The 25,632-nt window shown below is 41.9% G+C and overlaps 2 protein-coding genes across 2 annotated transcripts; one reads left to right on the top strand and one right to left on the bottom strand.

Moving 5' to 3' along the window:
* Positions 1 to 3,013: 3,013 nt before the first annotated feature.
* Positions 3,014 to 17,595, top strand: aco1 (aconitase 1, soluble). The gene is made up of 21 exons (XM_061030791.1): positions 3,014 to 3,128; positions 6,247 to 6,379; positions 6,472 to 6,640; positions 7,762 to 7,899; positions 7,995 to 8,064; positions 8,471 to 8,654; positions 8,886 to 9,025; positions 9,135 to 9,306; positions 9,406 to 9,506; positions 9,689 to 9,805; positions 10,041 to 10,200; positions 11,139 to 11,274; positions 12,325 to 12,409; positions 12,570 to 12,726; positions 13,921 to 14,045; positions 14,143 to 14,247; positions 14,357 to 14,499; positions 14,827 to 14,974; positions 15,082 to 15,204; positions 16,020 to 16,205; positions 16,491 to 17,595. The coding sequence occupies exons 2-21, from the start codon at positions 6,271 to 6,273 to the stop codon at positions 16,605 to 16,607; spliced, it is 2,685 nt and encodes an 894-aa protein (XP_060886774.1). The 5' UTR covers positions 3,014 to 3,128; positions 6,247 to 6,270; the 3' UTR covers positions 16,608 to 17,595.
* A 4,335-nt stretch (positions 17,596 to 21,930) lies between these two features.
* paqr9 (progestin and adipoQ receptor family member 9) lies at positions 21,931 to 24,486 on the bottom strand. Its single transcript, XM_061031411.1, has one exon. The coding sequence runs from the start codon at positions 23,627 to 23,629 to the stop codon at positions 22,469 to 22,471; it is 1,161 nt and encodes a 386-aa protein (XP_060887394.1). The 5' UTR covers positions 23,630 to 24,486; the 3' UTR covers positions 21,931 to 22,468.
* Between the last annotated feature and the right edge of the window lie 1,146 nt (positions 24,487 to 25,632).

Raw genomic sequence — 25,632 nt, 5'->3', positions numbered from 1 at the left:
TGTGTGTGTGCAGGGGACTGAGGGAGGGAGGGAGGGAGGCAGTCTCCTTCTCCCTCCTCCTCCACCCTTCCCCCACAACAAGGTGTCACTGACATTTCCTCATTTTTGAACACTGACTGCAGCCTGTGTGGTCGGCAGGTGCAGGAATAAGAGCAAAAGTAAAGGATGAGTCCAACATGTTTTTAATGTTGTATCTCAACACGTGTTTCAAAATCAGCACCCATTGTTTTCAGCCTTTCCTTCCAGTATTGATCAACTACCTTCACACTTTGCTGAGTCATGCATATTTGTAATGTAACATTTGTAATCAATTTTACTGCAAGTAAGCAAACCAAACCAATATGTAAGAAATCTACTAGAATAAAATCATAAAATGACCTAACTATATCACCAGACATTAAGGAAGCATGCTATGTTGAAGTGCAGACAGTCTGTGGTCTGTGAATTCTCCTGATTATATCCTGCTGCGTTCTCACATCAGCTCACTCTGACTTTCTGCAGAATCAACACGAGGAGGCTGGAGGAGAAACTTCGGATGAAGAGAGAAACATTCAGCTGTTTGTGTTCACACATGCAGCTCACCCGAAAAATTCAGGAGTTTTTTTGCACGTGTAAAAGCACTAATTAGTCTTCTTTTCTTCTGCTCTCTCAGGTGACATTTTTAGAGGACATTTATGAGACTTCACTCAGCCTCCTGCGGGGCGACAAAGCCTTTACACATATTTAATTTGTGTTTCCCTACACCTGGAGTCACATTTATCGTGGAGTTTTACGTGCACATTTTTAAAAATAAAATAGAACAAATATTACACCTGTTGGACTACTTAAAAAGCCTGGTTTCAGACCTTTTACTCACATTGAAAAGTGCTCTATAAATATATGCATTATTATGATTATTGTTTGAAAATTAAAAAAGGTTGCTGTGGACTCTCAAAGATCAGAGAGGGAAACATTTTGATATTACAACATTCTGCAATGCAAGACTGCTTGTTTTTGTAAAAAAAACATGAAAAAGGTGTCCTCATGATCCCTCTTTGGTGCAGTGGTTAGCGCTGTTGCCTCACAGCGAGGAGGTTCGATTCCCGTCTGACAGGACTCTGTGTGGAGTTTGCATGTTCTCCCCGTTCATGTGTGTGTTCTCTCCGGCTTCCTCCCACAGTCCAAAGACATGCTCGTTATGTTAACTGGTGACTCTAAATTGTCCGTAGGTGTGAATGTGAGTGTGGCTGGTTGTCTGTCTTTAATGTCAGCCCTGTGATTGGCTGGTGAACAGCCCAGGGTGTAACCCCCGCCTCTCCCCCAATGACAGCTGGGATCGGCTCCAGCCCCCCACGACCCTGAACATGAAAAGTGTTATAGATAATGGATGGTTTATGATGATGATCCCTCAGCTCATTTTTTAAACCAAAATTATTTGTTGAATATTAAACATTGAATCTGCTCCCTCTCCATCTCTAACATGTTTACATTTCTATGAAATGACAGAAATGAGGTTCCCTGAAGCAGGGCCAAATTAACACACCAACGTTCCCCTGTGCTTTCAAAGGCCCCTCTGGAAATCTGCCACCCACCAAACCCACTGACACTATAGCCCCCTCTACCACAGAATCAGAGAATGGGTATGATGGCTTGCAGTGGCACCAGCAGAGAGGTTAAAGCAGAGCGAGATCTAACCTGATTTTTTTGCCGATTAACTTACTGGTCTGGGACCTCTACAGATCTAAGGCCCCCGGTTTAATGGTTTATCCGGCCATGCACTGAAGTGACGAGCTTGCCATTATTCCTCTTCTTGCAGCACCTTTGCTCACAGGTTTCTCCTTAAGTATCTGTCGTGTCTCTGCTGCCATCTACTGGACCATCCTGGTACTGGTGTCTGTGACAGATGATCCCTCATGAAGGTCTTCTTGCTTGCGTATTTCTCTTTTCACTCCACTACAGAGGTTATTATACTTGGATGATAATGCATACATTCTTTGTTTTACACCATCTGTTCAACTTAAGTTACATGACAGAGTTATTCTGATGATTTTAAACCTGCACCCAAATTTAATTCTAAATAACCAAAAGGTGTAAAAAGATTTAGAATCACAGCAGCAGACTGATTCAGCCGACAACTTCAAATATTTGAGATAATCTGCAACAAAATCTTTCAAAGTATACCTCTTGAAAAGTGATCAGGCGCTAGTGTTAAGTGTGACAACATATCAAAAGCTCAGATGCTGTCTCTCTCCTACATTTACAAAACAGCGATTTGAGCTCGCAGAAACTGGTTTAGTTTTGTTGGTCATATTTTGAATTTCACATGAGATTTTTTTGTGTAACACAGATTAAACAAACTATTAACTATCAAGCGGTGAACTCCTGTGTTGAAAAATGAAGCCGATGCTGAAGTGCAAAGTCCTGCAGTTCCTCGAGTGTCCACTAGAGGTTGGCTTCAGAAGCACAGGAAGTCACATACACACCCATTCAAAAAAGCCTGTTTTTACAGCAGAGATTAACATGTTTACAGTCTGGTTAAAAAAAACCAAATAGTTCTGATTAGCTCATGTCTCGATCAACACACACTGTCATCATCATCATCATCATCATCATCATCATTTTGATGACTCATCAGTTTTGATTTGATGAAGGATAAGAGTTATTCACAATAAAGCATGTAGCAGGTGGGCGCGGTGTAACAGTTTGTCAGGAGGTTTAAAACCCGCCTCAGCTCCAGCTCTCAGCCTGTCGTTAGGTTGACTGAAAGTTAGTAGGAGACAGCATTTCCAGCATGGAGACCGCCATCATTGTTTTTTGGTAAACAGTGTTAAGATTTCATATTTTCTTTTTGGCATAATGTGCTAATTATTGTTAAATATTCAAAAAAGAATGTAATATAATAATGCAATACATTTTATATCTAAATATACATTTATATATCCACTACCTCTGACCATTGTTATTGTTGCGTTTACATTTGTAGTTTCTACTTTTATTTTGAAACTCTGACCGGTGGTGTGTGGTAATTGTAGTTCTTTGACGACGCGGAAGTTATTGCAGCTGCAGGAGGCTGTCTGTATGAGATTATCTCTGACAGTGTGTCGATAACACACGGCCGTGCTCTGCGGTGTCTCCTCTGCTGCTCTGAAGTAAGTCATCTAAATTATACCGAACTAAATTAACTGTTTTATTAATTATCGTTGATTAGCATGACGAAGCTAGTTAGCGTAGCAGAGCTTTCATGAACAACACTGAAGTATCAAGCTAGCTAACTTTGACTGCTCCTCTCATTTAAAATCTTTATTCTTTTACACTTACTTATGTTGACATGTTATACTAAATATCCGGTATTAATTACAGTCTCTAAGCGTATCCCAAGCTTTTAAGTCTCCGTACTAACCTTTAAAGTATGTTAATGTTGAAGTTTGACCAGGTTAGCTAATGCTAACTTACGTCACAACATCAGGCCATGTCAGGTTAAAGATTTAGAAATATCTTACTGGTTCCTCAACAGAAATGTTTTATTAGAATAAACACACTCAGAGTATTCGTAGTGAGGATGAATCAAGCCTATGGGATGATTTGTTAAAAAATACTTTACCTTTGAGGACTGTAATAATTATAATAATAATTGTATAATAATAATAATAATAATAATTGTATAATAATAATTATTATAATAATAATAATAATAATTATATAATAATTATACTAATAATTATAATTGTATAATAATATAATAATAATAATTATAATAATAATAATAATTGTATAATAATATTATAATTATAATAATATAATAATAATAACTGTAAACACATTTTATGAAATTCAACCGAACAAAAAAACAACAACATCCTGACAAGCAGAAAGTACGTTTAAAACATACAACATGGCTGCTAAAATTAAATGATATCACATGTATTTTTATTCACAAAATTCAGGAATTTTCTGTTGACAGAAAACGCCAACAAAAATAAAAATTTAAATCTCTTCCTTTTATTGTTACCTGATGTGATGTGCAGTCACTAGATTAATTTAAACTTTGCAATTTATACATGCCCCTGAGCTATTGGCATGATAATGTATAACATTAAATATTCATATATGTGTATCTATGCAAGATTACAAAGCAAATAGCATGTTACTATGTAGGATTATTTCCTCTCTTTTCCTGCATTAAGCATGTCAAAGTAAATCAAAGCTGCTGTTTGTGTGCATGTGTTATATCACAACATAGTAATGTCAGTATCATAAACTGACCTTTGAACTTTGCAGCCAAGCTTCAACCTGCCTAGTATGTGGATATTCAGGATGTGTGTTCCCCCTGTGAAGTGTTTCTTTATCATTGGTTCACCCTTCACACAGATAACGTCTCTCGAGGAAACAGATTTCACTTAGGCTTCTGATTTCCCTCTGTGTATGTGTTGAGCAGTTAAATGCTAAGCTGCATATTTTTGTGTTAAAAGTGTTGAGAGATTGCTTAAGAGTTGGTAGTTATGCAAGGATTGGAAAACGTGGAACAAGAGTTCACTAACCCTCAGGCGGGTCTACCAGCCCACGTGGACTGCAGCCATAAAGGTTTATCTATTTCATCACTGACTATGGATGAGCTCCAGATTGTAAACCAGACCTTTTTTCTTAAACATGTTTAGCCGATGTAAACAGACGCTACAGCCTCTTAGATTTTTCTGAAACATGTGCAGTAAACATGTTTCAAATTCAGGTAAGATTCTGGAGACAATTTTCTCGTTTTTGTTTCTCTTTTATTTACCAGTAAGAGTACCAGTACGTACAGGTCAAGAGAGAAGCATTAAAAAGTTTCACATAAAACAATAATGAACAATGAATAGGTCGTATTCAGCAACAGAACATGTGCATTCAGTCAGTGTTTAAATAATCCTTAATCCTGTTTATAATCTTCAATGCTTTTTAACATAATCTTGTTTAAAGTGACTCTGGAGCTCGTAGAGGAGGGAGGAACAATAACTTTAAAAGCACTTTGACCAAAGTTTGAGGTTGGACACACGTGATTGGTCCATGTGACTGAAGGTTGTGTCTCCTAGAAGTTCAGTAGAGGTTAGAGAATGTAAAAAAGAAGGGATTCATGTAATATGGTTTTATAAAAGAAAACGTACACCATCTTAACGTTGTAAAAGAAAAGCAACCGACTCACTGATGAATGAGACTTTTTTGGTAAATTGGTACAAAGTATCCAAAGTTTTAAGGGAGAAGATGTATACGAGGAATATCACCATAATAGGTTACTTGTAAAGTTTTGCTTGAATTTCTTTTTGTCTTGAACAATGTTACAGCCTCCTTAACCAAAATAATTAAATGTACATGTAGAATTGCATGACAATGTTTACATTTAAATATCTAAATTAATTAAAAATGGATTAAACCCATGTTATATATAGATTTTTTTTGTTGAGTACTTACCTCAAATATTTCGGACAGTTATCAACACCAGAGTAATCTGTAATTTTAGAGTCGTAACGGGACGTGTCTTGTCGAGGCGGCCGTCGTGATGAGCCGCCATGACTGACATAATGTTTATCGTTGACATGGAAACACCTCTACAGGAAGAAGTGGGAATTGCTACTGAAAGCTGCCGTACTGTTGCTGTACCTGTATGTGCTGCTTTGATAAAAACTTCATGTCAATTAATGGATACATCATCGGTAAACATATTCTCTTCCTCGGGTCGGTTTCACCTGTTCGTCTTTACTACGTCAACGCAGCATTCATTTTCACTGGGGGGGAGTCGCAGTCGCAGAGAGAACTCCCATGATTCCCCACCAGCCTCAATGCCATCTTTTGTTATTGTAGTAATGATTGAGAGCCCCCTGGTGGTGGAATCTTCATATTGTATCTTTAATCTATCGACCGATATTAGCATATCCAGTGACTATTGGTATCAACTAATTTAATCTTAGCTATGTGCCAATATTACTTGATTTATTCACCAGTCAGATATCATTTCATTTGAGTTTCATTGTATTACACTAGCAGTTCTCTGTCACCAGCAGAGGGCGCTATATGGACTACAACAAGCATCATCACTCTGCAGAGTGTCAAGCGGTGATGCACGTACACGCTCAGTTACTGTCAAGTTGAGTGACCATCTTTGAAATCAACAACATTTGAAACCTTCAGAGCAAGTAGTTGTCAAGTCATTTAGCAGTGGTTTTTCATTAGTCAACCTCTTGTATTTATTGTGTGGTATTAAAACAAGCTTACATTTGATCTTTTTTCTTCTTCTAGATTAGTTCTGACACATAGAGGAGGATGTCTGCGACTGTGAAGAATCCTTTTCAACATATAGTTGAGCATCTGGACCCAGATGAACCAAATCAGCAGTTTTACAATCTTACCAAACTTGGAGACCCCAGATATGGTGAGAGAACTTATTTTACGGTCTGTGTTTTTGAGTAGCTTGAGTGGTATTTTATTGCTGGGCGTTCACTAAATATTCTGTCTTTTTCCAAGACCGTCTGCCCTTCTCCATCCGCGTCCTTTTGGAGTCTGCCGTCAGGAACTGCGATGAGTTTCTGGTGAAGAGCTCAGATGTGGAAAGCATCCTTAACTGGAAGGAGACTCAGACTCAGACTGTGGAGGTCCCGTTCAGACCGGCCCGCGTCATCCTGCAGGACTTCACGTATGTCGATGATACATTTATTTACTTACAAACGTCAGAGTGTTGCTCTGTAGTTTGACAGCAATTGAAGAAACTTTTACAAACACCCTCTTTTACTAACAGAACTGAATGAATCAATTTCACACATAAAGTTCAAAGTCATGGAGTGTTTAATCTGTGAAAAGAGCTTTTTAATGTTTTCTGTGACTGTGGAGAAGCTTTATCTTGATCGAAAACCCTGAGGGTAGCCTCAACCTTCAGATTACAGATTTATAACAGGAATCTGTGTAACAAACAGGGAACTTGGAAGACGATAGCATTAGGCTTTCCGAGATCTTCAAATATCAATGATATTGAGGTTTTAATTGTGGGAAATATAGGAAAACCTTGTATGCAGGTTGAACAAGTATAGACATTAAAAGTCAGAATATATTTGTCCCTCCTCCTTTGATTAGGACTTTCATGAGCGAGCAGAATGAACAGAAACGTGCTCAAACTAGGATCAATATTGGAGATGCTTTTGAAAAATGGAGAGAGGTTAGAACACAGAAAGGTTTACAGACCGATGCAGAGCTGGATAAACACTGAAGCTTCAGTGTCCACCACATGGTGACCTGTGTGAGCATTGACTCTAGAGAGGAGGGGGGGGAGAGACAGCTCTCTACAATGTTTAGAATTGTGACTGAAGTACCCACTTTAAACACTAGGTGTTAGAGTTACATACTGCTCCTTTTAAATATGTATTTTTACATACAGTGTTGCATAACTATTTTCTTGAACTGAGCAGAGTGGCAGCAGTAAAAATACAGTTTTTTACCAGTGGAGTCTGGCAGCTTTGAAGAGATTGATGTAATAACTGTTTATGGTTAAATAAATGATCCTCCTCTTTAACAAAACAATCGCTCTCTGTAGGAATCCTTTCTGCATTGTTGTCTGTGGAAAAAAACATGAATTTGAAGAGGACAAACTTTGATTGAGCTTTTTTTTGAAAGATCATGTTGCAGCTTTTAAAGCCTGTTTCATGGATGCAGACTGAAGAAATTCCCTACCTTGTACATATGAGTCATTTAGACCACAATATATATATACAATTTTTTTTTTTTTTTAAAAAGCCCAAGTCCTGACTCTGACTCTCCTTGCAGTGGCGTCCCTGCTGTCGTGGACTTTGCCGCCATGCGTGATGCGGTGATGAAACTTGGCGGTGACCCGGAGAAGATTAATCCTGTTTGTCCAGCTGACCTCGTCATCGATCACTCCATCCAGGTGGACTTTAACAGAAAGTAAGAGCATGTTCAGATACAGTATGAACAGCTCACTTTGCTCTATGTGACCCTGCTACATTTTAAACTCACTGGCTCTTTTTTTCCCCCTTCAGGTCGGACAGCGTTCAGAAAAACCAGGACTTGGAGTTTGACCGGAACAGAGAGAGATTTCAGTTTTTAAAGGTATAAAATCTGAACAAACCCCACAGTGTGAGGCAGGGCTGGAAATTAGCACAGCAGCAGTGACGTGCAAAAGTAACGTCCTGCTTCTTCTGCTCTGACTTTATGAGCAGAGACAGGTAGTCCTAAATGAGACCCACAGGCCCCGCCCCCTCCTCGTCTCAGTCTTTACAGTGATAGGCTATGTGCTTAAATTTCTTTACTCTGTGTGTCTTTAATTGAGCGCAGCATGGATTACAATCTCTATTATTAAGTGGCAAGTAAAAAAAGAGTGACAGGTAGAGTTTTGAATCCACCAGTCACAGTGGCAGGTAGGCAAAAATGTTAATTTCCAACCCCTGGTGTGAAGTTTAAATGTGTGGAATAAAGAGATGTGTTGATCATGAAACATGTTGTCTGTCCTTCTCAGTGGGGCTCGAAGGCGTTCAGAAACATGCGAATCATTCCTCCGGGGTCAGGAATCGTTCACCAGGTCAACCTGGAGTACTTGGCTCGAGTGGTGTTCAAATATGAAGGCTTCTTTTACCCCGATAGCCTGGTGGGCACCGACTCCCACACCACAATGATCGATGGACTGGGAGTCCTAGGATGGGGTAAGAAAACAAAGTCTGTCTTTGTGTGCATCATCCTGTTCTGATTTATTTTTGGGGCTTTTTGTGCCTTTATTGGAGAGATAGGACAGTGGATAGAGTTGTAATTTAGGAAGAGAGAGTGAGGGGATTGACATGCGGGAAAGGATCCACAGGTCGGATTCAAACCCCACTCTGATCTCTAAAAGGTTTTTTGTGATCGTCGATTATTAAGAGTTTTGTTAAATCCTTCAGGTGTCGGAGGAATCGAGGCGGAGGCTGTGATGTTGGGTCAGCCGATAAGTATGGTGCTCCCTGAGGTGGTGGGATACAAGCTGAGTGGGACCCCCGACACGTTCATAACCTCCACTGACATCGTCCTCACCGTTACCAAGGTACTGAGAATCAGATTTACAAACTCTAATCGTGCAAAATGAGACATTAAGATATCAAATGTACACAGAAAACGTTTGACTTGACACTGTCTCCTCGCTCTCCTCACAGCACCTCCGTCAGGTAGGCGTGGTGGGGAAGTTTGTGGAGTTCTTCGGCCCCGGTGTCGCTCAGCTGTCCATCGCTGACCGAGCCACCATCGCCAACATGTGTCCGGAGTACGGCGCCACCGCCGCTTTCTTCCCCGTGGACGACGTCAGCATACAGTACCTGGAGCAGACCGGTGAGCTGAAAGCGAGCGTATTCATAACTTTATCTTAGACTCCTCTGATTTATCTCAGCATATTATATTCCAGGTTGTATGTTTGTTTACGGTCTTTAGGGCGAGATGCGGAGAAACTGGCCTACATCACAAAGTACCTGAAGGCGGTGTCGATGTTCAGAGACTACAACAACGTCTCTCAGGATCCAGATTTCACTCAGGTCACTCTCTCTGTTATGCTCCACTTTTAGAAACTGCTCTGACCTGTGAATGTGTGTGAATGGATGAGTTAATACTGATGGACTCTTTACTCAGCAGCCTCTACCATCAGTGTGTGAATGTGGAGGTGTTTTACCATATTTACAACATTTCAAAGTGGTGTGACTGTCTCTGTCTCTCTCAGGTTGTGGAGCTGGATCTGAGTGCCGTTGTTCCCTGTTGCAGCGGTCCCAAACGACCCCAGGATCGAATCCCCGTGTCCGACATGAAGACCGATTTTGAATCCTGCCTGGCAGCAAAGGTAGAAACGAGCGAAGATATCCTGTGGTTCACCACGCATCTCAAACAATATGTGAACTGATAATTCACAATTTAAGACATTTTATACACTAAATGGATAATTCATGAATCTAAAAAATGAGAATACAAGGGGTAATTATTATTTTTCTTTTTGGCCTTTTTTTTACATTTTTTGTAAAGACAGGACAACACGTCCACATAACAACTCACCTTCTTTCTTTCTGTGACATTTTCAGACGGGTTTCAAAGGTTTCCAGGTGTCTCCTGATCGTCACAACTCGTCCGTTCCCTTCCAGTTTAACGAAAAAGAGTTCACGTTAAGTCACGGCTCGGTGGTCATCGCCGCCATCACCAGCTGCACCAACACCAGCAACCCGTCCGTCATGCTCGGAGCAGGTGAGTGTACAGGTCATCTGTTAGGCTGAGTTACACCTCAGAAAGTGTCTCCTCCTCTGCTCTTTGTTCTTTTTACGCTCGCAGAAAAAACTCTGATGTTTTCTTTCTGAGCGTCACGTGTGAACACAAACAGCTGAATGTTTCTCTCTTCACCCGGAGTTTCTCCTCCAGCCTCCTTGTATTTATTCTGCAGAAAGTCAGAGTGAGCTGATGTGAGAACGCAGCAGGATGTAATCAGGAGAATTCACCTGGAGTGAGTGGGAGGGGGTGGTGACGTTTATTCCCTGTGATCGCTGCACGACCATAGACTGTCTGCACGCCACCTCTACCATCTCCGTGCTCTAATGAACCTGCTGCATTATGTTTCCTGTTCTCCAGTATGTTCTTCTCCACTCTTTAGTTCACATTGAGATTCTGTTCAACTACACGTAGCATTGATAGAAAGACACATATTCTCATTATAGTGTCGTATAGAGGACTCTGTTACTTCGTCTGCGTCGGTCATTTTACATCATGTCTTACCTCAGGAGACCCCGCCCCCCCTCCTGTCTGACAGGGTTAGTCTCCCGCTGTGAGGTGCATGTGTGTGAACAACCAGGTCAGAAATTTTCAGGAGTGAATATGTGAAAACAGCGTGAATCTGAAACGACCACTGCTGTTCTCTCTCTCTCTTTTCCTTGCAGCAGCTTTGTTGAAGATCTGTCATTTGTTTTCAAGTTTTTTGTACTTTTGGATACTACCGATCGTTAAAATAACTGAGACTATTCAGCTTTAAAAGACGTGGTATTGAAAAGTGTTTGTCAACCTTTCATTCTCAAGTCTGTGTGTCAAGACGTAGAGGAGCTGTGATCATCATGCTGGTGCAACCCGCAATCCTGAAGGAATATGTGATGAGAGAGATGCATGCTAGTTATTCACGGTCCGTGCTCTTCCTCCAGGACTCCTTGCTAAGAAGGCGGTGGAGTGCGGCTTGAGCGTGAAGCCGTACATCAAGACGAGCCTGTCGCCGGGCAGCGGGGTCGTCACCTATTACCTGAAGGAGAGCGGAGTCATGGACTACCTCTCCAAACTGGGGTAAGCTGCTCATCCTCAGGACAGACTGAAGGTCGTGAAAGTGAAATGTTGTAGATTTAAAAGAAAAAGAATCTTCTTCGCGTTTTCCCTCACGTCAGCAGGTGGAGTTTGCTCTTTCGTCTTGATTACAGCTCATAAAAACGGGCAGTAGGCTCTACTTCGATGTGATTTAAAAAACTTTAAGTCCTTGAATAAACAACCAGTCTCTCAGAGGTCATTAATACAGTGATACACGTTAATAAAGCAGCTGTGTCATACCTTCTATTTTCATAAAACAGCTTTTTTACGTTTTGCTCCGAGATGTAAGTGTTAAAGTGTGACTCTGTTGAAGTGTAAAATATTCTAACTGTCGAGGTGAAGAGGGAGCTGAGCCTGAAGGCAAAGCTTTTGACTTACTGGTAGATCCAACCCTCACCTGTGGTCATGAGCTTTGTTGGGTAGTGACTGAAAGAATAAGATCAAAGATACAAGCTGCCAAATGAGTTTCCTCCAGAGGGTATCTGGACTCAGCCTTAGAGAGAGGGGGAGGAGGTTAGACACTCAGGAGGAGCTCGGAGTAGAGCCGCTACTCTAGATCCTCCTGGACACCTCCCATTGGAGGTTTTCCGGGCACGCCCAACTGAGAGTGAATCTCGGGGTAGACCCAGAGCTCGCTGGAGGGATTAAACATATTCCATCTGGCCAAGGGGACGCCTCAGGATCCCCCAGGAGGAGCTGGAAAACGTTGCTGGTGAGAAGGCCTCTTGCCACCTTGACCCGAAGATGGATGGAACTATGAGATACAGTTAATCCCCGACTTTAAACTAGTGGAAAAACTACAAATATAGTGCAGCATAGTTTTTACTTCAGCATACTTCAGAGTTTCCTTGAGAACCCTTGACGAGCTGAAGGATTATTTCAGGGGACCGGGGGCGACCGCGGCACGTTTACTGAATGTCTGCTGGGTAGAAAACATCAGCATTCACAGTTGTCACAGCCCAGCAGTGAAGACACTACGATAAGATACTGAACTAAAAATGTAAACAATGTTCTGTCTGTGTCTCCTGTTAGCTTTGAGGTGGTCGGCTACGGCTGCATGACGTGTATAGGAAACAGCGGGCCGCTCCCAGAGCCGGTGGTGGAGGCAATAACACAGGTACCAACCAGCTGATCTTACATGTCTCCCCTTCATCAGCTCTTCTTCCTCCTCTTCCCTTCCTTTCCTGTCAAGCTTTAGACGTAAACATTAGACCTGAAGAATCATAAATCTGGTCTTTCTTCCTCTGTGGTGTTTAGATGTGTTTCTTGTGTTTCAGGGCGATCTGGTCGCAGCAGGAATCCTCTCAGGAAACAGAAACTTTGAAGGCAGAGTTCATCCAAACACCAGAGCAAACTACCTGTCTTCTCCTCCGCTCGTCATCGCCTACGCCATCGCCGGCACCGTCAGGATAGACTTTGACAAAGAGCCCATTGGTGAGAAGTGAGACACAAAGACGAAGAGCTTCTCTCTCTCACTGATGAAACGGTGATTCTATCCTGAATGTGTCCGGAGATAGTTCACAGATGACGAGAGAAAGTTCTCATGAAAGGGTTTTAGCAAGAGTGATAACAAAGAGGATCATGAAGTACTCCTACATTAACACTAGGGGGGGGGGGGGTCTATCACAAAATAGATGCAAACTTGCAGCATCAGAGAGCGACCTGATCATGTGTCTGTGTAAGTGTGAGTCCAGAATGAGTAAAGGGTCTCGAGCGTCACGCCGTGGTCGTCTCTGTGATGTCAGCAGCGTCTCCTGGATGTCTACATTTAACATGCAGAGACACACAGACTCTGCATGCACACTGTCTCTGTCACTGACGGTGATGTCAGTTTCAATTATTCGCGAAAAACGAGAACTTTCTGTTTGTATTAAACGACAGAAAAGTAGAAGCATGACGCGCCTCAGGTCTGATGAGCGCCAACCAACGTCCTGCGATGAGACTACTGCACATGCGCACATGTTATAATGATATATTTTGCAGCCATGCTCTGGATACTTCCAAAAGGAGAATCCTTACATATGCAGACTCACAGATAATGTGCAATTTTTTTTTATTCCGAGATCGGACACTTGGTAGAGTTAGAAATCAGGATGAGAGCAAGAGAGGGAGAGTGGAACGACATGCGGGAAAAGAGCCACAGTTCAGATTCAAACCTGGGCCGTCCACTTTGAGCACCTCAGGGTGCAAGCACTAACCACTAGGCTACCAGGACCCGCAGAAAGTTCACATCTGAGCCCTCAGGCACTTGAAGAGTTGATAATGGAGCGGTGTGTCTTTGGGGTTTAATGAGCGGTCGTGATGTGATCGAACGAACTCGACTTTTATAAAAACATCTCTCAGAAATATAAAAAAGACTCGGCTCAGACACAAGCTGTCTTTACCTCTGAGTATGGCAGGTTTATTCTTTGATCCTTAACTGTTTGATTTAAGCCACGTTTATCTCTGCATCTTCACAATTAAAAAAAAAAAAAAAAAAGGTTTAGTTAATTTTATCTGAACTACAAACAAACATACATGAAGGAGATGAGCAGAAGGATTCATAATGAAAGGAACAGAGATGACATCGTCCTGAGGATGTCTCACCCCTGATTAACTCGACCCTCTCGTCTTCTGTTTCCTCTGAAGCCGTTAACTCTGAGGGCAAAGAGATTTTCCTGAGGGACATCTGGCCCACACGAGAGGAGATCCAGGCCGTGGAGAGGACCTTCGTCATCCCGTCCATGTTTAAAGAAGTCTACGAGAAGATAGAGGTGTGTTGTGACCTGTCGTCTGATGTGAAGAAGTATTCCTGCAAGGGGTCATGGAGGTCATGTGTGTTCTGACCCGTGTATGTTTTTGTTGTTGCAGAAAGTGAACGAACGCTGGAACTCTCTGGTCGCTCCGTCTGATAAACTCTACACCTGGGACTCCAATTCCACCTACATCAAGTCTCCACCTTTCTTTGATGGTTTGGTAAAAAACAAAAACAAATCTACACATCTCATCTTATTTTAAATACAACAACCATCCAGATTTCCACTTTCAGAAACTCTGACTGGTGTTTATGTCCTCTTTGTTTCAGACCAGGCAGCTCCATCCTCCTAAATCCATACAGGACGCCTTCGTGCTGCTGAACCTGGGCGACTCGGTCACCACCGACCACATCTCTCCTGCAGGAAACATCGCCAGGAACAGCTCTGCAGCGCGCTACCTCACCAGCAGAGGGTGCTAACACCATTTTATACCTGAAGATTTTCTCTCTCAGTTAATTTAGAACGAGTCACAAGAGCTTCAAATAAACTGGAAGACCCAGACATGTCAGTTTTTGAGACTTTGAGACAGTTTTACTAAACAATCTGCTGTGATTGGTCAGTCATTTCACTTCAGTCATGAAGTCAGCTCGACCTTATTTGGATGTATTTATCTATAATGGGTATTTATGGTGTCCAGGACAGGAAATCACTTTTGGTTTTCTGTGTCAAGCTGTAACCTGCAGAGTTAAACCTGCATTATTCTCATGCTTTCTGCTTCATCGTTGTCTTGTTTTGACAGTTTGACCCCTCGGGACTACAACTCGTACGGCTCACGGCGAGGAAACGACGCCGTCATGGCCAGAGGGACGTTTGCAAACATCCGCCTGTTCAACAAGTTCCTCAACAAGCAGGCGCCTCAGACCATCCACCTACCCAGCGGAGACACGGTCAGCGCACGACCCCCTCTCTCCTCCTCTGATTATGTTTACGCTCCGTGCAGAGCGCTCAGTTCAGAGGCTAACGATGTCTCGCATGTTTCCGTCTTTGTGTGCAGCTGGATGTGTTCGATGCTGCCGAGCGGTATCAGCAGTCCGGGGTCCCTCTGCTGGTTCTTGCGGGGAAAGAGTACGGCTCGGGCAGCTCCAGAGACTGGGCAGCAAAGGGTCCGTTTCTACTGGTGAGGAGACTCTTCATGGTTATCATGAGCAGTAGATTTTATAAAGCAAGAATCACAATCATGTCTGTTTGTTTTGACTGAGAAGATGTTGATAGAGAGGAGTTTGTGAACACTTCTGCGCTCACTAGTTTCTTCCACCTCGATGAACATCATTCATGATGGACAATCTGCAGAAACTATCCTACTCCCCCTGATGATCAGATGTTTCCTGCTTTGGTCCGGTCTTTCCTTCTTTGCAAGACGAGCAGCTTGTAAGCCGTCACATTATGCAATTTTCATTTCCTTACTCCCCATTTCCACATACTGTAGTCCATGTTCGCTGTGGTACATCAGTCTTTCGCTGCCACTCTTGTCAATGTTTCCACATCACGCACCATCTGCAGAGCGTGCCAGCAGCGCCACTCATTGCTAAGAAAATTGAGTTGGGGGAGATGGGAAAAGATGCAGGGAGGAAGGATTTCTCCTTCGTATTCCTCTTGTTCCACCCTGAGGTGGAGGTCGGAGCAGGTCGTGCATGAATGAGGACGGCGGTGGGTGTGGACTCCGATGGTGGAGGCTGGCACAAAGAAACGCACAGAGCATCCGTCCTGCTCCATGTATAAAAACACAAAGTCTCTGTCACATCGGTCGTTGATTCGAGTCCGACCTGCGACCATTTGGTGCATATAATCCCAAAACTCTCTTTTCCCCAACATCTCCTGTCTTTCCTCAGCTGTCGTATCAGAGAGGGCAAAGGTCAGAAAAATAACTCTGGTAAGGATGAGAAAGCGACGAGTGAGAGACTGAAGCATGTGGTGTTCTGTTGTTGCCTTTAGGGTATTAAGGCCGTTATAGCAGAGAGCTACGAGCGGATCCATCGCAGTAACCTGGTGGGGATGGGAGTGATTCCTCTGGAGTATCTAACCGGAGACACGGCCGACAGCCTGGGCCTGACGGGACGAGAGCGCTACACCATCATCATCCCCGAGCCGCTCACGCCGCGCATGATCGTCGACGTCAAGGTGCGTTAATGACGCTGTTAAACATTGTTTTGTAATCTGATATGACATCTGATATGACACCTGAAGGTTTCTCTGTGTGTGTGTGTGTGTGTGTGTGTGTGTGTGTGTGTGTGTGTGTGTGTGTGTGTGTGTGTGTGTGTGTGTGTGTGTGTGTGTGTGTGTGTGTGTGTGTGTGTGTGTGTGTGTGTGTGTGTGTGTGTGTGTGTGTGTGTGTGTGTGTGTGTGTGTGTTGTGTGTGTGTGTGTGTGTGTGTGTGTGTGTGTGTGTGTGTGTGTGCTCTCACAGCTCGACACGGGGAAAACATTCCAGGTGAGGATGAGATTCGACACGGACGTGGAGCTGGCGTATTTCCACAACGGAGGAATCCTCAACTACATGATCCGGAAGATGTCCGAAAACTAAACCCAACAAACGTGCCGAGTTCAGCGGAACAGCAGGAGAGTCGGGCTTCTGATCCTCGGCTGGAGTCCAACACGGCGTCGCTGTTTTGAAGAAAACTGTCTGAAAATAATCCAATCGTTGTCGTGAGTTTGGAGCAGAGAGACATTTATACTGTAGCTGGATGACATCATTTCCTCTTTTCACTGAGAACGCTGCTACTTCCTGTGATCACAACAAACTGAAATATGAGCGCCCTCAGAGGCAAGAGAGACGAAAACATCTACTGGTGATTCAGTTTCTAAGACGTTAAAAGATCATATCCACATCCAGGCGGGGGGGAAGTTTCCCATGATCATATTCCTCGTTGTCAGTGAAGAGAGGGTGCCCTTAGTGAGCCTTTTGATTTTAGGATTTTTAGGATCGGATTTTAGGATCAGGGAGAGAGTGTGGGGAACGACATGCGGGAAAGGAGCCACAGGCCGGACTCAAACCCAGAAGAAGACCACAGCATCCACACATGGGGCGCACGCACCAACCACTGCACCACCAGCGCCCCAGGAAGGTCACTTTTAAGTCGAAAGCAAAAGAAAAAATCCTCCTTAGAAAAAAGATCACCAGAACATTTGAATCTCTCTTGCCTCTCTGGACTAGAGTACTGAATCTATAGAAGATATATAAATATATTTACTTAATCTATAACGTGTATATTTTCAGTGAAAGGTATGATGATGATTTTAACTCCTTCCTCACGCTCGATAAACGTTCTCACATTCCACACTTCATCGTGAAGTGGTCTTTTTGTCTCCGTCTCAAGTTAACGTTAACGACTGCCTTACTTTATAATCTGACTGTGTGCGCGCCGTCTTCTTCTTTTTTTGTCCTCAAATGTTAATTATTAGATCGCGGAGAGAGACCTGATCATGTGTCTGTGTAACGTCTCATGTTCATCACACTGTGTGAATGCTTTCAGCCACAGATGACTGACACTTCAATAAAATGTGATTCTGTTCTTGCCTTTCATTTCTTTTTCTTGAACTTTGGTTAACTTTAATTTATTTATAGAGGATGGGATGAAAATAAACGACCAACACTGACTAATCAGGATTCTATATTTGGATGCTTTTATTGTTAATAGAGTGGAGAGTACGAGTCTTTAAATAGACCCATCAGACTCTCGGTGTGTCTCCTGAAGCTGGTTTGATCTTTGCTCTCACTGATACAGGAACACTTTCAGAGAAGGAAAGTCAATGTTTCAAACAATAGAAGGAGAAACAGGACGAGATCTTTGATTTCATTTCATTGAAGACTGAAAACACTTCTATCCAGTCCTCATTTTAAGGTTCATGTATGAATGTTTGAAGGATATATATGGTATAAATGTATCAATCAATCGATCTTTATTTATATAGCCGTGATTTATTACCTCAAGACACTTTACAAAAAGAGCAGGACTATAGTCTTTATCTTAATAATAATAAACTGATATTAAAAGCCGAATCAGTTGGAGTCAGGAGAGTCCACAGCAGCAGGCCGTCATCAGAAACGATCCAGAGGAACCAATGAGACGAAGGACCTGAGGAACTACCAGGAAGATATGAAGTGTGTATATGTATGTGTGCATGAATACTCATATTCAACGTTTTTTTCCGATATGGGTATGTATGTGGGTTTTTTTTCACAGAGGTATGAATGATGTTTTTTTTCCGTCGTGTGTATGTATGCATGTTTGTATGTATGTGCATATGTATACACATACATTTGTTAAAAAGTATCATACATTCATACAGAATAAAGATAAATGTGCATGAAGGGAAATAAATCAGAAGCAAAAAAATACTATTTCTCTGCATAATTTATTCAATAAAACTTTAAATCATTCATATTAGTGCTTATTTATACATCAATTAAAACAACGGAGGGTTTCATGTTTTTCAGCATTAACAGACAGACGATAATCATCCTCCTTCTCTTCTTATTCATACTTTAAATGTGTGTAAATAATATCTGTCGTTCTTCAGTCAGCCCTGAGTGCTTCTTTAGATTCAGTCTAAAACACTGTTTCACCATTTACATAAATCCAGTTTAGATCAGATTAAACGCTCTGTCGAGGTAGAAACATCCCTTTAGCATCGAATGCATCGTCTTATCTGAACATGAAATGTGCTGATTAATACAGTACTGCTTGATCAACCCTTAAAGGATCATTTCAAAGATTTAAAGTGCACCATAACATCATGATCAACCAACGTCTCAATATGTTCCTCATCACAGCGTTGTATGAATCTCTCCTGTTCAAGTCGAAGCATGTGCAGATATGATTAACACTGGTTATCACAACATTTCTGAAATTACACAGGGACCAACATCAGTCAGCAACATTTAAAAACAGATGCAACTCCATCTCTGACTTCTCGACACGATGAAAAATCAGGAACAATGTGACAGAAAAACATTCAAATCACACAAAGAAATCATCATATGGTCCATTTTCAGTGTGCAAATTAATCGAACAGATTTTAATATTTTTAAATTACTCTTTTTCTTTTTAGATCATCTTAAATAAAACAGAAGCTGCAGCTAACAGTGACTCAAGCTAGCAAGCTAATAAAATTACACAAATCTATGAACTCTATGAATTTAATGAGTCTGCAACTGATAATATTAATATTTCTTTCAATGGGTGTGTTAGAAAAAAGGCTCAAGTACTGAAAATGTCCACAATATATTTTGCTATATTTTATCAGATACTGAACGTTAGCTTGCTGAGTTAACTAGCTACTCTCCGTACAGCGCTCTAATTTACATACACAAAGAACACGACAAACATGAAAACGTACAATTTGAAAAAGCCATTTAAAGTCAATTTCCTAACAAACTGGATTAAGACAACTAAACACAAGCTTGGCCCTTCGTGTGAAAGTTCATCCTACAAAACTGAGACCAAAGGGTTTGAATTCAGGGAGCAGAATTAGGCCCTGTGTCCACATGGCGTTTTTTTCTGAGCGCCAGCAAGGTTAGTTTTTCAAATGTTTTCAATGAGCAGAGAACGTTGGCAGGAGCAGGAGACCGCTCGGACCAAAAGCTAAGCGTCCAGTGTTTTTTTTTTTTCCGAACGCTCCACCTTTTTTGTGCGACCGCTCCCGGCGCTCAAGTTGAAAACCTTTCAACTTCTCAGAAAGGCGCTGTTGACGTCACCGGTGCTCTTTTGCAAATGTAAGATACTCCCCATATTTTTGCCGCCTACGGGTTGTGTCTTGTACCCACACCCCTTTGCTCTGTATCTGATCGGGTAAACACGATCTAAAATATAAAACATGCAGTAAAACGTAACAGAGCCTTGCCGCTCATACAGCGGCCGTTGTTAACAGACTGTTGTCATAGAGACAGGACGGACGCAAGCGCTCCCGAGCACACAGCCAGAGCTTTTGTGCCTGGAAGAAATGCCCGGTGGACACAGGGCCTTACATCAAAAAACAAACACAAAATACAGGTATTTTTTTTACACATTATTGCTGGTAAAATACCATCCCTACAGCGCGGGAATAACACATCGACAACATTGCTGTATGGAGATAAACGCTGAATTGCGAGATGGTGAATGTTAGTCCAGGTTAGTGCCTCTCGATTTCAGTTCATCCCCATGATCCAGACAACCCAGAGAATCCTTGAATTATAAGTCATGCATTTAAATATTTTTCATAAAATACATTTTCTGTTTATCTGGTTGAAAAAAAATCTACAAAAAAATAACGTATGACCGTCACCTCGTTTTAGACGACATAAAGTTTTATTTTTTGTGTGGAAAGTTATTAAAACTACTGATTATTTTGTTTTAAATATTTAAGGATAATATTAAGGGGCTCTTTATGTTTTATTCATCTCACTCATATTTTTTTATTTATTAAACATGGCCCTGATAGCCTCTCATACAACTCATTTTGGTCTCGGTTGAAAAACTGATGCAACTGTGAAACAGTTTTCAGTATTTTCTTCTTTTTTTTAGGGCAATGCTTATTCTAATATTATATATATATATATATATATATTCTAAATATTCTCCCAGATGGTCAGAAAATCACTTCATGCTAAAATTGGCCACAATAAAGTGTTAAAAGTCAAGGTTTTTCAGAAAATGCTAATTAAAAAAAACGTTCTATTTTTTCCCATATGCGTGGCCCAACTAGACTTCCCAACTTCACAAATAAAAATGGAGGATAATAAGAAATCTAATTAGATAACTGCTGGCCACTTCCTGGATCTGTAACTCCCAGGTGATGGTAATACTCAAAGGTACAAAAGACTACGTTAACCTGATCTATCTGTAAGTGCAAATCTGTCCAGGAAGGTCCTGATAATGTAGTACGACAAAAACTATTGCCACGAACTTCACTACCACTACCTCAAACTATGGCTTTTTCTCTAAGAGATAACTGAACATGAAATGACAAAGAAAGCGGCCTCTGGTTACATCATCCATATTAAAGTATGTTCACAATGCAGGTCTCTAAACTGGCCTTGATGTCTTATAGTCTTATCGTTTTTGGAATGCTAGATTTTACAATCTGTGCACGCAGTGTGTAGACTACCTGTGTGAGCTGCAGGAAAATTCAGTAAGCTTTCCATAGTGATTAGAAAATGTTGCATTACATTTAATCTGAATTATAGCACTTTACGCATTGTGAACATAATCTGAGGAACTTTCCATCAGTGTTATGGAAACCAAACATACAGCAGATGACAGCACAATGACACACATTTCACATTTAAATATCCTGACTGAACCCGTCAGTAGGACATCATCACATGCCTCAGAGAAGTCCCCGGAGGTTAAAAATCAAGCATGGCTTCTTAATAACGGGGCTTTACCCCCTGAAAGTGCTTCACTGATACGTGCTCTCAGCTATTTCTGAAGCTTCGTCAAGGCCACCACACTTCCTGTAACGTGGGTCACAAAGACAGAGAGAGGAAATTAAACTGCATGATCGTTCATTTCAGAGCAAGAGAAGTTAGGGTTAAGGAAAGTCACACAATGGATTCTACGGAGGACAATTGAGGCCTTCCAGGGAAAATGTATTCGGGTACCAAGTATAAAATCTGACTTTGATGAAACATTTCTTTTTACACAAAACGATTTTCTTATACACAAGCCAACTAATCCGAAAGTGGAGTTACCTTCATATAATCTCTTCTTCAATCCTAGAATTCAGATTTATTTTGCTTGAATTTATTTTCTTCATGACTATCTATTTTTTTTTTTTTAAACATAAAATGTAGACTTCCTTCCTTTTTTAAATTTTCTTTCTTAACAAAGTTAAAGAAGGTACACAATTGAATTCATTTAGAATTCTGATTTAAAACATTGAGTTCTGAGCACAACTTTTTTTCCACATTTGGCCCTAATCCTCTTCCGTAGTTTTCAGTCACAACCACAGCAAAAACAGAGTTTGAAGTCAGAGAAAGGGGAAGTAACAGGAGGAACTAACACTGACAACTGACAACACTTTAAGCCAACATTTAAGCCACTTTACCCAAATGGTAAATGGAACTTGTGTTCCCCTGGGTACCAACACCTTTCCTCTGTCATGGAGTGAACAACACCTAGAGGTAGTTTTATCATCAGACGCCCTGGCAGATTTCAGAATATCCACGCAGCCAGACAGCCATCCATTGGTCTGCTCCAAATATAATCCTCTCATCTCCCTTTGTCCCAAATTTACCCCATGAAAGCTTGCACAATGCTCTCAAAGGGTTTAAAACATGCAACAGACATGGAATCAGGAGGGGGTTATCGTGATTCTTGTGCACTTCTTCTAGTGGCATGGCTCTGAATAAACGTGCAAACTTCATTCGCAGTAAAGGCGATTCAAAACACAAATCTGTGATCAGTGACATTTCAGGTGCTTCTTGGGGTATTCCTCGGCCAGCTGGTCTCTCTCGGGTCCGTAGATGCAGTTGGCCTTCCAGGAGAACCACACGATGATGGAGATGATGGTGGTCTGCAGGAGGAGCATCACCCCGTAGGTCGACGCAACAGTAGGTCCAGGTAGGCGTGAGAGGGTTGCCGGCGGGAGCAGCAGAGTCGGGCTGAGCAGGATCGCCCTCACCTCAGCCTTGATCATGTGGAGCTCGTCGAGGATGGACAGGAAGGTGCAGCAGTGGAACCACTGGTGACTGTGACCCCAGATGTCGAAGCGACCCGGGGCAAGTCGCTCAGGAATCTTGCTGATGTTGAAGACGGCTGACACCACCAGCCAGAAACAGTGACGATAGAAGAAGGTGGAGGTGGAGTTGGAAGCGGTGAAGGAGGAGGAGGTGGAGGAGTAAGGTGATCTGGTGAGAAGGCGGTAGAACACCGGTGTTGAAGAGACGAGGAACGGCAGCAGGAAGACGAGGGTTCGGATGACGTAGCGATGCTTCCTCCACCTCTGACGAGTGTTGCAGCAGGACAAGATGCAGATGATTGCTACCATACACGCACTCGGGATGTAGAAGGTCTCAAAGAACACACTGAACTCTGGGATTGCATAGGATGATGTGACAGCCTCCCCGGGTTCATGTTCCAGGGCCATGTGGGATCCATTGTGGTTTCCCGTCTCCACTATCCCTGCCTGAGGGTGGATGTAATAGTAGTAGGCCAAAGATGAGCCGACTGTGTAGGCGCTGATGGTGCCGTAATCCACAAAGAAGCAGACTTCTCTAACCACCAGAGACATCGAGTTAAGCAGATGGGCCATGCTGCTCGCCATGAGCAGACAGAACACCCCGATAAAGTAGGTCCAGAACGGATAGAAGAAGGGGGCGGCGCCATGCGGTGCGCCTTCCCAACCGAACGCCTCCACGAAATAGTAGAAAAAAACGAAAACTGGGAGGAAGTGCGTCCAGAAGTTCCCAGTTTCATTGGTCGGCCTGAATGCGGATAACAAGCAATCCCTCAGGCTGTAGTTTGGGAAACGGTAGCCGGTCAGAATGAAGTTTTCTTTGACCCGAGGCGGCACGTCCGTGTCCCTCAAGAGAGGTAAAGGCTGACAATCATTTAGAAGCATAATGAAAAGTCTATTTAGGAATCTAATCTGTCCTTGAAATATATTTGTATTGCTTTTCTACCTATTTTATTTAAACACTTTATAGATCATTCAATTGTTTTATATCTTATTTCTGGGTAGATAAGGCATCCATTGGTCGCTTCAGTGGACTTTTGACCCCTGCTCTAGGCCCTTTACAGCTGATCCATACAGCAACACTAGTGTATTATCTGGTAGATCCACGGGTATCCGGAATCCTAGAGCCACCTGCTTGATTAATTTTGCATTAAAGGTCAAAGGTCAGAAAAAAAAAACCTCAAGCACACAATCCTGGTTATTACGCTCCCTTATTTTGCACATAGGTCTGTCTTCTTCTCTTATCAGCCCAGAGCACATTCACGTGTCTTCGTCTGCATAGTTCCGTCAGCAGCAGCAAATAAAAAACGGAAGGTCACTTAGTGCTGTGTTACAAGGTTGAACAGGACGTCGGTGGTTGTTTCCATACTGCAGAGATGTCCGGTAAGCTCTGCGGTATGTAGGTCATGCCGTTGTTCAACACTATATCAGGTCCCGGACCATCAGCCTGAATCTACGTCGGACTGTCAAATCATCCAGCCCCCATTCTGAGCACCGAGAGGCTCCGCTGAGAAGAAAAAAAAAACCCACCGGGACGAGAGAAAGAGAGAGAGAGAGAGAGAAGGTGCCGGTGTGTAGTCCCATAAACACAACGTGACGTTTAAAAACCGGGAATTCTTTTACAAATATCCCGGGTAAAAGGCCAAAAGATAAATAAATAACAGCCAGCCGGCATTTCAGTTCAACACTGAGGAGAACCGGAGACTGTTTGACAGGTAGCGGCTCAGTTGTCAAGTTACATGCGCGAAAACACCGGAATTCCGGCTGAGAGTTTCAAAATAAAACGCAGCCGTCCTTCTAAAGGTCAGAATGTTAGATTTCAGCTCATCATGAGCTAAAGTGAGATAAAGTGAGGTATTTGCTTTATCGAGATGATTATATATTTCTTAGCTATTTTATTCATTAATTTATTTTTGGATTAAATATGTTAATATTCTGTATTTGATTAATTTAATTAAAAGTCGAGCAACAAACAAAGTGAATGAAGTTTCTGAACAATGAACATGACAGAGTGAAATATTTACATAATGAATAAGAAGTTTACCAGACATTTTTTTTATCTTATTAATTTTTTTAGCATTGCAGCTGGACCACAGCATGACACTCGTGGACTTTTTTGGGACATACCTGACCATTTTCCTGATACTTCAGGCAAAAAAAAAAGACATTGCCTTGACAAAACACTTTCCTTCTCACTTGAGGCTCATCGTCTTTGTCATTTGCATTGAATATGATTTGATAAAAAATATACATTTCAATTGGTTTATTTGCATTTTTATTTATTGTAATTGAAGTTGAGTTTGTTTGTAATTTCTCAAACATTATTACACTGACATTTTGAACACATTTAAAACGTTTTCCATAACACATTAAGAAGGAAAGAAACACAATCCCTTATTTTGAAGCACATAAACGTAGTTTCCGGTCTCGTGCTGAACTACTTTTACTCTTGGATCTCTCTGACTGTCCTGAGCCTTATAAAAACACATTATAAGGCTGTGCGTATGTCTTTCCTTTTTACAGTATAAGTTAACAACAAAATGGAAATAGTCATTAGACATTTTAATAGAAGTTGAAAAACTACAGGAGTAAAAGCATGCCGTGCCGTGCCGTACTAAAAGTGTTCTCTTTATCTGCTTGAAATGCACACTCCGTCCCCGTTGAGTAATCTCTCTGGAAGCCTGGCTGTGTGTTTCTCTGTGTCTCTTTACAAAGTGCTTTACCGTCTACTTGTTTTACTGTGAAGAGGTTTACTGGACAGACACTTTAGTGCAGGTTACACTTTAACAATAACCCAACACAAATAACTTCTACAATTTCACAAGACTGACTCTTACAATGTGTAGCCTAAAGGCTTATAGATAGATAGATACTTTATTGATCCCGAG

This window comes from Labrus mixtus, chromosome 23 (assembly GCF_963584025.1).
Source record: "Labrus mixtus chromosome 23, fLabMix1.1, whole genome shotgun sequence".
NCBI lineage: Eukaryota > Metazoa > Chordata > Actinopteri > Labriformes > Labridae > Labrus > Labrus mixtus.
This window is presented reverse-complemented; position numbering and strand designations above follow the sequence as displayed.

Excerpts from the sequence above, each read along its gene's own strand:
- paqr9 (XM_061031411.1), bottom strand. The coding sequence starts at position 23,629 with ATGCTTCTAAATGATTGTCAGCCTTTACCTCTCTTGAGGGACACGGAC.
- aco1 (XM_061030791.1), top strand. The coding sequence starts at position 6,271 with ATGTCTGCGACTGTGAAGAATCCTTTTCAACATATAGTTGAGCATCTG. Across the intron at positions 8,655-8,885 it reads ACTGGGAGTCCTAGGATGGG|GTGTCGGAGGAATCGAGGCG; the intron begins GTAAGAAAACAA and ends TAAATCCTTCAG. Across the intron at positions 9,026-9,134 it reads TCGTCCTCACCGTTACCAAG|CACCTCCGTCAGGTAGGCGT; the intron begins GTACTGAGAATC and ends CTCTCCTCACAG.